Below are 17,095 nucleotides of genomic sequence, written 5' to 3'. Positions count from 1 at the left end.
TAAACAGGAATACTAAGGCTGCTGATGGAGTACAAACACAGTGAATGTTCCTTGTTTATGTTTAATAATGCCCATGCTTCCCAAAAACCAAAGTTGGATCTCAAATTGGAGAAGCAAAATCACTTAAAAAAAAAGTGTAATCCATGTTCTAAATTTTTGCAGTGAATTATATAAAATTTATGCAGAAAGTCTATCCTGCTTCTACTCGAGGAACTGTCTGAAGAACAACTGATATTCTCAATAAACTTTCTGCTTTCTTCAGAAGATATTCTGAATCAAATGAATTATGAAAATTGGGTTCTTGTGAGAAAAAAGTATTCAAATGATAAGGGTAAATTCGATAGTAAACTAAACTGCATTTTTTTTTTATAAAAAAAAAAAAGTTTTAACCGACAAAAGCAGACAGCTCAGGCAAGGTCGAAGAGCCATAACATAATCGGACAGTAAGGGCATTTTGGTAAATATGCTCCCCACCCTCGAGAGTACGGACGAAGTACTAGCACGCAGACCGACCGGCCAAGGTGGCCTCTCCTTTCCCGGCTATCCTCCTCGCCCGGCCACGCCCCGCTGCAGTTGATGAAGCGGAGACGGAGCACTGGTCCCTCCGCACGCTCTCCTCATCCATAAATATCTGCCTGCGCCGGCACTCCTCGCTGCAGAATGCTCGATCCCCTCTACAAAAAAGCCAGGCGAGGGAAATGCTGAGAGAGATTAAGGATGCATTTTTATTTTTGAGATCCATCAAAGCAGGAGGTTTCTCCGCTCACCTGTACATGTAGATATCCTTGCCCTGTTGCAGCTTCTTCCGGCACAGGTAGCAATTTTCCAGAAAAGGGCTGGTGCTGCAGGAAGAGGAGGAGTTCTTCACAAGGGAGGTTTTGCACAATATGTTTGTATATTTTGGCAAGCTATTTTTTGTTTCCAATATAACGCTTAACCCGGCCATACGATTAGTTAATTACTTACGCCAATGTCTCTCCTTTCTTGAGAGAAGATAGAGGAATGAGGGCTTTAAAGGGAGAAGGTGGTGTGTGATGCACTGCAGGAGCATATTGAGGAACTGAGGCATTGATGCCTAACAGTGGGATGAGTGGGATGGTGGCCTTGTATTCTTGGCGTAAGGTGGTTGGTTTGTCTTCATTATATTGTGAGTAGAATCACATATCCACTCTCCTGATCAGAGAATGTGGCTTTCTTCTTTATAGGAATCTTGCTTTCCGAAATGGAAAATTGATATCTTTCACCTTGCAACAAAGAGGTGCGGAGGTAATGACAAATTAGTGAATGCAGAGCACGTAGTTTTTCGGGATTTTCCCTGTTAGTAATTTTACTTTTGAAGCATCACATTGCTTGCATCTTAATCAGAAACTTTCACTTCTGATGGGAAAAAAAACAGGTCTTACACCTCACTGTGGATGATGCAACTTCTGAAATATTGCTTTTAAATTAAAAATTAGGCGCATGGAATTAAATAAAGCAGGGATTTAGAAGCGCACTAGTTCATAACCCATTGATTGAATAATGCTGGTGGTTTTCTTTCTTTTCTAAAATGATTCCTGAGATTGATTTCCGCATTATGTGACTGATGCATCAAATGCAGTTTAGGATAATGTTGAATTAGTGTCTTAGAGATACCATTTCTGATGTAGACATACTCCTAGATTTTTTGCCACTGCAATATGTTTATCTGAAATCTAAACTAAATCCTGGGATACTACTGTAGTTTTGTTTTTCTAAAGAATTTAGTATCTTGTGCTTTATAATTTATATCATACATTAGTCCTTTCCCCTTGGTTATGGACTCATGACTCCTGTTTTTTTTAGATGTTTTACTTGAACTTCAAAATAAAGGATGCATGACCTTTATCTAATGGAATCAATGATCAGAATTCATACTTCGACAAAAAGTGGAGCTGCAGCAGAGATGGAATCAAATAGGACTAAAGGACTCTTGCATTAGTGGAACTTCATGGGCCCTTACTGATCACTGCTAGCCATCTGTCCTGCAAAATTCTCGTTGCTAAGTTATTTGCACCGGTCCCTTCCTACATTCTGGCCTCTTTCAAAACAAAGGTACATCTCATGAGCTTGCTTCAGTATTAACTACTTATAAAGTTACCTGTTTACAATTTGACCTAACTAAAGATAGTGCTATCCAGCTTGTATCTACCTTGAAATGGTACAGGTAATTAGCCTCACCTGCAGAAAAATAACTGTTATGCAAGCCAAATAGCGTAAGGAGAGAGATGTCCCAACCTAGGCCTACTTCCCCACTTTTTTATGTTGTAGCAGCTCATGCTTTGTTTCCGTTAAGGAGGAAAAAGTGGCACCAAGATTACTTTAATTATTACACCCTCAACTGAGGGCATAAAGTTAGAATGAGCAGGGGGGCCTAGTTGGGGTTGTCATGGTTCTGTTTGTTTGTTATACTGCACTTCCATTCACAAACCTGGATCATCTCCTCGCCTCTACCAGCTGGATCATTTAGCAAGCAGATCTTCTGTGAAACATGATCTGGCTTTAGGAGATATGTTGTCTTTGTGGAAGTCACATGTCATATAGTTGGTTTTATCTCTTTGTTGCATTGTCGTATGATTGGAGAGACTGTTCGATATGGAGGAACTTCTTTGGACAGAATCGAATAATTAATTAATTTCTTTGAACTGGGATAAGATATCTATATATAACCAACCTAAAAAAGTGGAACAAACACAACTTGATGTTGAGGATGAGAATAGTTTCTTTGATGTTCTCCATAGTCCAAAGAAGAGACCAATTATCAGATGACAATTCTCATAATAAACTTAAGTTGTTAGGTCATAATTATATAACAACTTTAAGCTTTTGGGAGTTGAGGTGAATTAAACAAATTGGAACTTGGACATACTCAAACTCCAAGCTACTTCTGCAGACAAAACTTGCCCCCTCTGCACAAAAACCACAGGTCGAAAAAAAAAGGTGCATTGAACCCCCTTCTCTTTATCTTGTTTATAGGGGAGCTGAGGCCTATCAATAAAGAGATTGGTCCTTTCATCTCCTAACAACCTCAAGATAGGTTCATCTTTCACAAATAGGGATAGATTAGTCCATTTAGATTCAGACAAGAGTAGATATTATTCAATACTTTTGTTTACTCATACATAATTTGATCAAATGAAGTTATTCATTATTAATTTCTGTTTATGCGCATGATGGTATCTTTTTATGCTCGTTCGGGCTCCTCCTCTCTAGAAAGCTAGATCGTGTTAATGCAATCGACCTCTAGAGTTTCGATATTTGACAATATACCAATATAGTTAAGGGTTGATTCAATTGGAAGAGAGAAGTCTAGTCAAGATTAGATGACTGACAAGGAAAAGTCTGAAGTCCTGGTGAGTGAAGTCAGACCCTGGTGAGTGAAGTCAGACCCTAGTGAGTGAAGCTAGGTAGTAAGTCCTGGTGAATGAAGTCATACTATAGTGAGTGAAACTAGATAGTGGAAGTCCTGATGAGTAAAACCAGACCATAGTGAGTGAAGCTAGGTGGTGGAAGTCCTAGTGAGTGAAGCTAGGTAGTAGAAGTCCTGGTGAGTGAAGTCAGCCCCTAGTGAGTAAAGCCAGACAATGAAAATTCTAGTGAGGGAAGTTGGGCAACCCTAGGGGGAGGTAATCCTAGGTAATGAGAAGTCTTGGAGGAGTAAACTCCAAGTATGTGTGATCGACTAGTTTTCGGTCGACCGTGCGCTGTCGATCGAACCAGCAAATTCTTAATACTGTTAACATTATTTTACCTTACTATTTTATATTTATCGTGTTAACTCAGTGTTGCAGGTAAGTCTTAGTGAATCAGATTGATCATACACTAAGTAGAACCATAGAAAGTCCAAACATATCTGGAGGACCCGATGTTTGGCAGGTAAGTGAAGGTAAGCACTGGAGGAGAGTGATCCAGTGAGGACGAGTCCTAGTTGGAACTTTAGGCACTGGTTCAGTTTAGTCCATTTTAAATGCCTAAATTGAGACCATGAGTAGATCTTGGTCTTTGACATATCTTATCTAATTAATAATGCTATTTTATTATTGTGTTAACTCTGTTTTGCAGGGTATAATTTATTATTTGGACTAATGCATTTTGTAGGGGTGAAAAGCACCTCAAGCCTTGGGTGAATAGTGATTCGAGGCACCTCCTATTTGAGTGGAGGCGCCTTGGCTGCCTTGGCCGAAGATCCGCGCAGAAAGGAGCGAAGGTGCCTCCTATATGGTTGGAGGCGCCCTAGAGCATATCGCGGAGGCCCCTCGGAGCGCCTGGAAAGTGCCCTCGTGCGGATAAAGGCCGCATGCTATGAAACTTATCGAGTACGAAGCTCATGGGATACGTTTGCACTTGGAGGCGTCTCGGACGAGGATTAGAGACACCCTCAATAGCCTATAAAAGGAAGGTTCGATCCAACATTCAACACAACTGAAATAGAACTTCTATACGCGATCTTTCAAGCTTCCTGCTGCTCCGACTTTGTCCTCCCACTGTGTTGCGATGCTGCTACATCCTACTACTGCTGAGAAGTTATCCAACACTGAGCTCAATTTGATAGTATTCACGTGTTGGGTAACAAAATTGTCAATTAGTTTTTTAATTACTATATAAAGGAAAGTGTAGATTGTTACACTTGTTCTTAATTTACTGCTGTATTCGATTCACTCTTTCGACAGTTTTGGAAGAGATTTATAGTAGATTGCTCATCAATAGGATTCGAGGGATCGTAGGTTTTAGAGTATGAATTGTCGAAAGCTCCGAACCAAGTAACTCCTTGTGTTCGTATTCTGTTATTTTATTTACTTAATTGTTTTTATTTTTCCGCTACACACTCGTACTTCAAAAAGATAATCGTTTTTTAAAATACACATGATTCACCTCCTTTTGTTAGAGTGTATGCTAAAAGTCTAGTTTTTTGTAAACATTTATTTTGAAATAAAGAATCACATTGGTCAAATGTCTATATTTATATGCTAAGTGTAGTTGTTTAATTAATTTATATTATAAATAACATGGTGTGTGGTGTCACACATAGAAGATCATGTTACCAGTTCCTTATAAATTATAAACAGTAGCTTACGACTAAGATGGATAGGAACAAACCATTGAAATAGTCGTAGTGTAATTTGGTATTAGTTTATTTTGACTATAAAATTACACTAGTACACTCTGAGTGTATTGAGCAGGACCATTTAAGGTATGTTCTTTTTATACTGACTGCATAAAAGAACAAGATCTTTGTTATTATGGAAGTGTATGCTCTTAATCATGATATAATAACAAACACATATACTCAATATTCATTTCTTTAATTTATCAAAGGGTGTGATTTAGTTCGATAAATCAATAAGTCCGATAAATTGGGAAATGATATTATTTATATGGTGTGTTGTTGATTATAGAATGAAATTGTGTCCTAGTAATTTAGGTTGATAATGTCTCCAAGAGGAGCTCATAAAGATTATCACGTAAACCCTGCAGGCGGACTTAGTCCGACATGACAATAAGGTTGAGTGGTACTACTATTGGAGTTAAATATTAATTAAGTGAGTTGTCAGTAACTTATTTAATTAGTGGACATTCGATATCTTAAACACAGGTAGATTAACACACTCATGATAAGAACGAGCCCATATAGTAATATGAGATTGGTGCGGTAGTTCAATAATAACTCTTTAGTGGTATGAGTTATTATTGATGAACTCGAGTTGGGTGTTCGGGGCGAACACGGGAAGCTCAAGTTCATCGGGAGACCAAAACTAATTCCTCCTCTCGGTCCTTGTCGTAGCCTCTTATTTATAAAGTCTTATACCCACCTACACCCACATTCTTACCCATCCTTAGGTGGCCGGCCAAGCCAAGCTTGGAGCCCAAACAAGGACTGGACAAGATAAGCCTTGGATGGACCAAGTGGTGGCCGGCCCTAGCTTGGAGCCCAAGCTTAGGTGGCCGGCCACATAAAAAATAAAAGGAGTTTATTTTAAAATCTTTCCATATGTGAAAGTCATGGTTTTAAAAGAGAGTTTAAAATTTAAATCTTTCCTTTAATAGCTTTCTACAAAAGATTAAGAGAAAGGTTTAATATCTTTCCTTATTTGTAGTGAAAAGGAAGATTTTAATTTTTGATAAAATTTTCCTTTTTTGTAACCATCTTCATGGTTTTAAAAGAGAGTTTTAAAATTTAAATCTTTCCTTTTATAGGTTTCTACAAAAAATTAAGAGAAAGATTTGATATATTTACTTATTTGTAGTTAAAAAGAAGATTTTAATTTTGGAGAAAACTTTCCTTTTTGTAATCATCCACATCGTTTAATAGAGAGATTTTAATTTATAAAAATTTCCTTTTATAACCAACCATGAAGGAAATTTTTTAAAGAGAAATTTTATTTTAGAAAATTTCCGAAAACAAATTAGGAAGTTTTAATTTTATGTTTAAAACTTTCCTGTTTTGGAGGATTTGAGGTGGCCGGCCATTAATAGAAGAAAAGGAAATTTTTTTTATTAATTAAATTTTCCTTTCAATGGAAAGGAAAATAAGGAAGTTTTTATTAAAATTTTCCTTATTTGCCAAGATCAAGGAATATAAAAGAAAGGGTAAAGGTGACTCACCTCATAACAACAATAGATCTTCTATTATTCCTCTCTTCCTTGGTGGTGGTCGGCCCTCTCTTACTCTTCCTCTCCTATTCTTCTTCCTTGTGTGGCCGGTGGCATCTTCATCTCAAGGAGCTTGGTGGTGACCGGATCTTGTTAGAGGAAGAAGGAGAGATAGGAGGCTTTGTTTCTTAGCATCCCTTGGAGGTTGGTTGGTGGCCGAAACTTTCTTGGAGAAGAAGGAAGCTTGGGTGGATTCTCGTCTCAGTAGATCGTCGCCCACACGACATCCGATATAAGAAGAGGAATACGATAGAAGATCGTGAGGTCTATAAGCTACAAAAAGATTAACTAGTTATTAGTTTCCGCATCATAACTAGTTCATATTTTTGTTTAGATTTTAAAATACCAAACACAAGAAGCTAACGTTTCTAGGTTTCAGATTTATGATTCGAATTTGTGTTTCTTTTGTTTTTCAATCTTGTGATTCAATTGTTCTTATTCGTTAAACCTACGGTTACTATAAGGAGATTAAATATTGAATTTCGTTGAAAGGGTTTGTCTAGGAAGTGGTGGATGATCTCATACCCAAGAAGGCCTAGTGTCTCGTTATGTTTAACCAGGAAGTCGATCTCTGAAATAAATATTTAATCAAATTTGTAACATAGGTGAATTTGGATTAAGAATGTTAAGCATCATTTGCGATCCAAGTCTAAGCCTCTAAGAATAAATAAATTGAATTTGGAATAAATAATGTTAAGTTCTGTTTGTGATTCCTAATTTAATTTCTAAAGAACACAATAGGTTGTTAGGAAAGGTTCATGACTTGTACAAAATTTTTGTACAGGGGAGCCGGTACGATATTCCGAGTAGTAAACAATAATTGGTATCAGAGCTAGGGTTTGCCTCTGTGTGTTTGATTTTCAGTTTAATTTTGCACATGTCATTACATATTTTAGGCAAGATAATAGTAGGATGTGCAAATAAATTTAACTTTGTGGTTGCAAGCATCCTAGATCCAACTATTATGGCCCTAATGTGATTGTGTGTGATTGGACCCTCGGACATGTCGAGGGTATTTTATGTGTGTGCATGATTGTATGTATTAAATATAGCAGGAGCTATATTTGTTTTAGAATTTTATATTTTTGTTTCGATCTATATTACATGTACATTCCTTTGTGGAATATAGGATCGATATATGTAAAATTCTATTATTGTGGAGGATCGTATCCTTGCGAGACGTGGTACTATTTGTGGACCAGAGGCGCAGCGGAAAAAGAAGTAAGATAGATGTGGTGACTAGACCCGATTGCGGTGGCTAAATATGGCAGCAGCTAGGGTTGACAGCACACGGAGGACAGTGATGGAAAATACCATAATAGTTGGAAAATTATTTTTCCATATTTATTGTTTTATTTGCTGTGATATGTGTGTGCATGTTAAAATTCCTCACCTTAAATAACTAAGTGAGAGAGGGATTAGTAAATAAATTCCACGGTCTCCATTACTGGTTTATAAGTGATGCAACAAACTTGCGTATTGGCTCTTAGTGCCTCCCTCCATAGCGGATGAGTTTGTTTGCATATCACTAGATCAAACTTTCTTTATGGATGGTTATAGAAAATTATTTAAGAGCGTGTGATCTTCTCCAACTGAAGGGGCACAATCCTATTTAATGGACTAAGTATCAAGTAATGATATACACTTAGACACATTTAATAGTATCTGTTGGTGCGGTTAGCACTAACGATTTAACCCAGGTTTTGATGAATGACAAATCAGGTTAAGTTAGTCTGTTGTTGTCTAAACACTCTGATCGAGTGTGCAGGAGAAGTCCAGACAGGTTGACGGGCTGACCGGATGTCTGGCACGAAGCCCAGCTAGGTCGACGGGCTGACCAGATAGCTGGCAAGAAGTCCAAGCGGGTCGACGAGCTGACCGGACGCTTGGCGAGAAGACCAGCTAGGTCGACGGGCTGACCGGATAGCTGGCGAGAAGTCCAGACGGGTCGAAGGCCTGACCGGACGTCTGGCAGGTAAGTAAGGTAAGTCACTGGAGGGGAGTGACTGCGAGGACGCGTTCCCGGGAAGGGAACATTAGGTGTCGATCCGGCTTAGATCCATTTCGAATATCTAAGTCGAGATCGTGACTAGATTCAGGTCTCGGAAAGACGGAATCTAAGTCATACTCCTTTTTGCTAATTCATACTCACTTTGCTTTTGCTAACAATCTGTGTTACAGGGTAAATTTACCTCCGGACTAACGTCTGTCTTGCAGGACGGATTCTGCGGGAAAACAGGGTCCGGGCGCCCGGAAGGAATCCAGGCGCCTGGAGGTCCGGGCGCCCGGAAGGGATTCGGGCGCCCGGGAGGGAAATTTCATCCAAACTCGCGCGTCGCCATGTGGGGCTTGCTAGTTGGACCTGCCACGTCCCACCAGGGCGCCCGGAAGGGATCTGGGGCGCCTCGAGCCTCATATAAAAGAAGGGTCAGAGGGGAGCTTCAGAACAACAACGAAAAGAAAGTCTTCTACTGCTTGCTCTACTGCTCTGCGCTTCAGCGACGCTAACAAAGATCCGACAATACGCTCATTTCCTTTTCTTTAATTCTTGTCGATATTTTCTTTATTTTTCTAGCATTCCTGTACTTTAAATTGTAATCATTTTCGAACTGCTAGTGATTGCCCAACGAAAGTACTCACGGTGTACGGGTCTTCGAGTAGGAGTCGTCACAGGCTCTGAACGAAGTAAAAAACACCGTGTTCATTTGTCCATTGTTTTTTATTATTCCGCTGCGCTTAACTCTTTTCAACGGGGTTTTTCGAATCGGTATTCACCCCCCCTCTATCGACGTTTCACGATCCAACAAGTGGTATCAGAGCAGGTACCGCTCTGATTTGGTGCAACCACCAGTCAGGCAAAGAGGGGTGTTTTTTTAAAGAAAAATAGATATCGTTCGTCTTTAAAATAAAACCTTACGCCTTTCGTTTTTTCCTCCAAAACCGTTTTTGAAAAACACATCATCATCTTTTCACCGTTGCTTAGTATTGATAAAATATTATATTTTCAAAATTTTGGAATAATATTTTTTTATTAATATTTTATTACTATTTTATTATTTTTCGAAATTAGTGCAATATTATATTCTTTCTCCAACACTGTTAATCCAAGACCAAGTCTTGGGATTTTTTGTTTGTTTCTCTTGTCGGGAAATTATGACTCTTCTAGAAGGACGGAACCCCTGCGAACCACCACTATACGATCATGAAGACTTCAACTACTGGAAGCGATTAATGGAATGCTTCTTAGGAAGCGTAGACATCGATTTTATGCTAATTTTGAGGAAATCTTCTCAAAACTCGGAACTGAACAAAAAGGTAAGTAACATTATTTGTAATGTTTTACCTAACAATATTTTATGCAGATTAGAAAAGTACAAGAATGCATATGAGCTGTGGACCCAGTTGATCAAGCTTCACGAGACGCCGATAGAGCTAGAAGATCAAGTTAAAATCAAATATGGACTCGAGTCAAATCCAACGGAGAAGCCTACTGAATTAGGGGTTGCGCTCAAGGTTAGTAATATTTACCAAAATACCCCTGCTAATAGTAGTTTAAACAATCAGCATGATGATAAGTATGAAATTAGTCCAAGTATGGTGCATGATAACCAAGATTTAAATGATTTAAATTCAAAATCACAAAATAATCTAGACTCTGATCAAGTCAATCAAGACTCTGATCAATTTGGCATCAATCTTGACTTGGTCAAACAGAACAATGACCAAATCAATTCAAATAATTTAATTAATTCAGAAAATTTAAAATTAGGTGAGCATTTAGACATAAATAAATCAAACATTAAAATAAATTTGAATTTAAATGCTAAGAATGAGAAAATGGATAAAATCAATAAATACCTTGATAAAATATTTAATAATCAAGATAAAATCAGTCTAGAAAATGCTATCCAAAACCAAGATAATTTAATTAATAAAAAATTAAACTTTAAAGATAAAACTAATCTAATAAATTCAATTAACCATATCAATTTAAAAGGCAAGGAAAATATAAGGATAAAATCAAACACTTTGATAAAATCAAAACGAAATTTAACAAACTTAAAATTAAATGTTAAAGATAACATATTAAACAAAAAATAATCTAGAAATCTCAAAATTAGCAATTAATAAAAAACTAAAAGATAAACTGTTAAGAAAATATAATTCAAACAGTTTAGTTAATTCAAATTTAAAAATAAATAAAAACTTAAACTTTAAAAATAAGCTGTTAAAGAAAGATAATTCAATTAACCCAATAAAATTGAAATTGAAAGAAAATTCAAATATTAAATACACTCTCTTAAAGAAAGACAATTTGACCAATTTAATTAATTCAAAATTAAAAACTTAAATTTAAAATTAAACATTAAAACTTAACTAAAACCAACTCTAATTATACAAAAATCTTAAATTAAAGGCCAATAATTCAGGGGAGGCTCCAGAATAGCTGGCACCTCCAAAATTAATCTACCCGACAAGGGTAAAATAAGAGTAGACTACCTGGCAGGGTAGTTAGGAATAGACTAAATAGAGACAAAAGTTTAACTTGACAAGTAGTACTGGTGAAGTTTTGGATGATAGTACGTTGGGGAAGCTTGGACATCGCATGTCTAGAAAGATATGGCTTCGATCTGGTGCATTTGGCCAAGTGGAACTGACTGAAGCTACCCCTTACGGATCCTAACTAGGTAGACCAAGGTTTAGTACTAAGCTCCGTGGATAGGACTATTCGGAAAACCTCGAAGGGTTGGTTACTTCTAATGATGTCCAGGTGACTCACCAAGCTTAGAAGTTTATCCGAAGAAAGCCTATTTGTTGAGACCAAAGCTAAACCTGAATCTAACAAAAGTTAAACCAAACTCTGTAATTAAATCTAATTCATCTCACAAAATTATAAGATACCCTGATTGATAATCTAGATCAGGTGAGATGAATAAGAATTAAATTAATTAATTTTCAAATTAAGTTAAAATTAATTAAAATTAAAATTAACAATTATTTTTAATTAACTTTAAAAAAATTTATTTTAACTTTAAAAAATTATTTTAACTTTAAAAGTTATTTTAACTCTAACTTTAAAAGTTATTTTAACTTTAAAAAAATTATTTTAACTTTAAAAAATTATTTTAACTTTAAATAAAAAAATTAATTTTAAAAATTATTTTAAAAAATAAATTAACTTTAAAAATTATTTTAACTTTAAAAATTATTTTAAAAATTAAATTAACTTTGAAAATTATTAAAATTAAATTAACTTTAAAAACTATTTCAAAACTTCTTTAAAAACTATTTTAAATATTCTTTAAAAACTATTTTAAAATTTCTTTAAAAAAAATTCTTTTAAAAATTCTTTAAAAACTATTTTAAATTTTTTTAAAACTATTTTAAAAAATTCTTTGAAAATTATTTTAAAAAATTCTTTAAAAATTCTTTAAAAACTCTTTTAAAAATTCTTTAAAAAAAACTATTTTAAAATTTTTTTTCTTTAAAAACTCTTTTAAAAATTCTTTAAAAACTATTTTAAAAATTCTTTAAAAACTGCTTTAAAAATTCTTTGAAAACTATTTTAAAAATTCTTTAAAAACTATTTTAAAAAATTTCTTTAAAAACTCTTTAAAAATTATTTAAAAACTATTTTAATTTTTTTTAAAAAACTATTTTAAATTTTTTTTTGAAAACTCTTTTAAAAATTCTTTAAAAACTATTTTAAAATTTCTTTAAAAACTCTTTTAAAAATTCTTTAAAAACTATTTTAAAATTTTTTAAAACTATTTTAAAAAATTCTTTGAAAACTCTTTTAAAAATTCTTTAAAAAACTATTTTAAAAATTATTTAAAAACTATTTTAAAAATTCTTTAAAATCTATTTTAAAAAATTCTTTAAAAAACTACTTTAAAAATTCTTTTTTAAAACCTATTTTAAAAATTCTTTGAAAACTATTTTAAAAATTCTTTGAAAACTATTTTAAAAATTCTTTAAAAACTATTTAAAAAATTTTTTAAAAACTACTTTAAAAATTCTTTTCTAAAAAACTATTTTAAAAATTCTTTAAAAACTCTTTTAAAAATTATGTATCATTTTGAAAAATTCTTCTTATTTTTTCACTATAATAAAATTTTGTTAACTTAAAAAAATTAGTAATAATAATAAATTATTTCTATAGATTATTTTCACTTTAAAAATTATTATTTTGACTTTAGACTCACTTTTAATCTTAAACATCATTTTTATTTTAACTTAACTGAAAATTAAATCTTAAACTAAAATTTAATATTGAAATTACAATTAAAATTTAATAATTTAACTTAAACTTAAACCTAAATTAATCACTGATATTAATTTAAATCTAAAGTCAAAACTGAATTAAACGTATGTTAATTGCCATTAAATAATTAGAAATCCCTTAAAAATAATAATAATAATAATTCTTTTAAATTCATTTAAAACTTAGACACCTAACTTAAAAACTTAAATTCCGTTAACTTTAACTTTAAACTTAATTATCTAATTAATAAGTAGAACTTAACTATTTAAGCTTAACTTCATTTGAGAACTAAAGTTGACTTGAATTAAACCTTACTTAACTGTGTCTAATAATTTCATGCTAACCTCAAACTAAATTAATCCCACTTAAAAGAAAGTAAATAAAAAAATTAATTATAACTAACACTTTCATTGACCAACTCAATCAATTAATATGAAATTTGAATTATTTTATTAAGTATTAAATTGTTACATCAAGTAAAAATTAATCAATAAATTATTGATAATGGCCAACTATTTTTGATTTAATAAAGTTTATCTTATTAAACCTTTAACTGAAGCTTAAGCGTCTGAATCTAATATTAATTATTGATTAATCAAACTCAAATAAACAATTATATCAAGGATACAGAGATAAATATCTAAATAATATAAGTGTTATCAAATCCCCTAGAACACTTAGGTAGACAAATGTGTTAGGACTTGAAATTTAACACACTCAAACCTTAGCATTATATTAAGGGGGAGTAATAAATAAGGAGGATTAATAAATTAAAGGAGTATCAAATTCAGGGGGAGGTTTATTTTTTAATTATCTCATTAAGTGTTATTTTTTTAATCTTCTTTTTAAAATCTCTCTAGAAAATTCTACCTCATTTTAAAAAACACAAAAAAAAAAAAATCTACTTTGAATATTCTTAGCAAATATTTTCAAAATTTTATGTCAGGTTCAGGGGGAAGAATTAATTAAAAATTTCTCTTTATTTAAAATATTTTAAAATTTATGTTTTGAAAAATGTTTTCTTAACAATTTTTTAAACCTATTTTTGAAAACTAACTCTTATAAAACTAAGTAAACTAAGTTGTTTTTAAGAATTGGGTTTTACTTTTTATTGAAAATTGATTTTGAAAATTAGATTTAACTTAGTTTTGAAAATTGAATTTAAAACTTGATTTTACTTAATTTTGACATTTTGATTTGAAAGTTAACTTTTACAAAATTTAGTTTTAAAAATTGCTTTGATATTGAAAATTGTGAAAATTAGATTTTTTTTTTAATAAACTTAAGTTTACAAAATCATTTTTCCTTAATTTTGAAAATTGAATCTTTTTGTTGAAAAATAAATTTCAAAGTTTTAAAAATGATTGTTTCCGTAAATCTAAAACTTAGTTTTAGAATTTTGAATTTGTAAACTTATGTTTGAAAAGCGTTTCAAAGTTGAAACTTGTTTTGAAAATTTAAACTTGATATTGAAATTTAGAACTTATACAATTATGTTTGAAAATCAGACTATCTAAACTTAGCTATTTTTCTAAACAGCTAATGCTTTAAACAAGTTTTCAAAAGTTTAACTCCCCCAGATTAACTTGACATAATTTCCTACTTTGTCTGAAGTCTATGTTGATGCTTACTTAATCCATACTTATTTTTTTTGATGAATGCCAAAGGGGGAGGGTTAGGTGGTTAAGTTAGCTAAATTAATTTGACCAACTTGAAAATACAAACTAACTTTAAAACCACATAAATGCATGTTGTTTGCATGTTGTTTCTTGCATATGTTTTCACTAACTTAACCAGGTTGTTATTCCATCAAAAAGGGGGAGATTGTTGGTGCTGTTAGCACTAACGATTTAACCCAGATTTTGATGAATGACAAATCAGGTTAAGTTAGTCTGTTGTTCTCTAAACACTCTGATCGAGTGTGCAGGAGAAGTCCAGACAGGTCGACGGGTTGACCAGATGTCTGGCACGAAGCCCAGCTAGGTCGACGGGCTGACCGGATAGCTGGCAAGAAGTCCAAGCGGGTCGACGGGCTGACCGGACGATTGGTGAGAAGACCAGCTAGGTCGACGGGCTGACCGGATAGCTGGCGAGAAGTCCAGACGGGTCGAAGGGCTGACCGGACGTCTGGCAGGTAAGTAAGGTAAGTCACTGGAGGGGAGTGACTGCGAGGACGCGTTCCCGGGAAGGGAACATTAGGCGTCGATCCGGCTTAGATCTATTTCGGATATCTAAGTCGAGATCATAACTAGATTCCGGTCTCGGAAAGACGGAATCTAAGTCATACTCCTTTTTGCTAATTCATACTCACTTTGCTTTTGCTAACAATCTGTATTGCAGGGTAAATTTACCTCCGGACTAACGTTTGTCTTGCAGGACGGATTCTGCGGGAAAACAGGGTCTGGGCGCCCGGAAGGAATCCAGGCGCCTGGAGGTCCGGGCGCCCGGAAGGGATCCGGGCGCCCGGGAGGGAAATTTCATCCAAACTCGCGCGTCGCCATGTGGGGCTTGCTAGTTGGACCTGCCACGTCCCACCAGGGCGCCCGGAAGGAATCCGAGGCGCCTCGAGCCTCATATAAAAGAAGGGTCAGAGGGGAGCTTCAGAACAACAACGAAAAGAAAGTCTTCTACTGCTTGCTCTACTGCTCTGCGCTTCAGCGACGCTAACAAAGATCCGACAATACGCTCCTTTTCTTTTCTTTAATTCTTGTCGGTATTTTCTTTATTTTTCTAGCATTCCTGTACTTTAAATTGTAATCATTTTCGAACTGCTAGTGATTGCCCAACGAAAGTACTCACGGAGTACGGGCCTTCGAGTAGGAGTCGTCACAGGCTCCGAACGAAGTAAAAAACACCGTGTTCATTTGTCCATTGTTTTTTATTATTCCGCTGCGCTTAACTCTTTTCAACGGGGTTTTTCGAATCGATATTCACCCCCCCTCTGTCGACGTTTCACGATCCAATAGTATCTTCCCCAATGGAGTCACTGCTATTATTTGTGTGACCAAAGGAATACCAACTATTAATTTTATTTGTCATAAAGTTAGGATGACAAGAATAAAATTAATGGGTAAGACCCTCCTCTTACAAATGTTGAATTTGTATACGTCCACACTAACGTGACATACAAAATTCACGGTGTTTTGAGGTGTTGGTAAATTTAAATAGTATTGTTTGAGAAATCAATATTATTCTAAATTTATAGTCTTGACCAAAAGTTTATTTTGTGATTCTTAGGATGACTTTCAACTCACTGGCTATTATACTGAAAGAGAATAAACTTACTGGTCCCAACTACATAGATTGGAAAAAAAAACCTGGACATTGTCCTAATTACTGAAGACTATTAGTTTATACTGTTAGAGGTCTACCCTAATGTGCCTAATAGCGATTCTAGTGAAGAGGAGATTGAGTATCATAGGAAATGGGTCAAGGCAGATAAGATGGCACGGAGTTACATTTGACTTTTATATCAAATGTGCTGTAACATCAGCATCAGACCATGACTACTGGCCATGACATGATGTACAATCTCAAGGAATTCTTCGGACACTAGAATCGGGCTGACAAGCAAGACTGAATGATTTCTAGGTGCTGGACTAAAATCAGGAATGAAGAAGCCGAAAGGTAAGTGCTTCATTTGCAAACAGTTTGGACATTTGTAGGCAGACTGCCCTCGTAGGAAGAGAACAATATAGGTATTTTTTTTCTCTAGTAGTTGGAACATATTTAGTGGTGTTATCTACCAGTACCTGGCATGTAGATATAAGAACCACTGATCATGTCTGTAAATCTTTGCAAGGGTTCCAGGAAACCCGACAACTACACGAAGGAAAAATCACTGTTTACATGGGCACTGCTACAGAAGTAGCAACTGTTGTAGTGGGAGATGTTTATAGGAATAAACATGGATTTTGAGAAATTGTCTTTACGTACCAAGTTTTAGAAAGAACTTGATATTCTGTCTCTTTTGATAACAAAGTTGTTATCAAGAAAAAAAGGGAAGTTATCTGTTCTGGTACGTTGGTTGACAATTTATATATTCTAAATAGGATAACTCCCACAAAGCAACAAAGGGAAATTAATAACACATCTTCTAATTCTAATAAAAGAAAAGAACCTTTGGAAATGAACCAAACATATCTTTAGCATCTAAGGCTT

General features: G+C 34.4%; 1 protein-coding gene and 1 long non-coding RNA gene across 2 annotated transcripts in view; one reads left to right on the top strand and one right to left on the bottom strand.

The window, feature by feature from the left end:
* Positions 1 to 315: 315 nt before the first annotated feature.
* LOC122034668 (FCS-Like Zinc finger 15-like) lies at positions 316 to 1,096 on the bottom strand. The gene is made up of 2 exons (XM_042593988.1): positions 768 to 1,096; positions 316 to 674 (listed from the first exon to the last, which is right to left on the bottom strand). The coding sequence occupies exons 1-2, from the start codon at positions 944 to 946 to the stop codon at positions 497 to 499; spliced, it is 357 nt and encodes a 118-aa protein (XP_042449922.1). The 5' UTR covers positions 947 to 1,096; the 3' UTR covers positions 316 to 496.
* LOC122034669 overlaps positions 984 to 17,095 on the top strand; it is a 33,267-nt gene continuing 17,155 nt past the window's right edge. Inside the window, exons 1-3 of the long non-coding RNA XR_006126751.1 lie at positions 984 to 1,122; positions 1,206 to 1,266; positions 1,888 to 2,073. This is a non-coding gene — a long non-coding RNA (uncharacterized LOC122034669). The remainder of the gene's footprint in view (positions 1,123 to 1,205; positions 1,267 to 1,887; positions 2,074 to 17,095) is intronic.

This window comes from Zingiber officinale, chromosome 11B, assembly GCF_018446385.1.
Source record: "Zingiber officinale cultivar Zhangliang chromosome 11B, Zo_v1.1, whole genome shotgun sequence".
NCBI classification, from domain to species: Eukaryota; Viridiplantae; Streptophyta; class Magnoliopsida; order Zingiberales; family Zingiberaceae; genus Zingiber; species Zingiber officinale.
The sequence above is the reverse complement of the archived record's forward strand: the minus strand, read 5'-3'. Positions and strand labels throughout refer to the sequence as shown.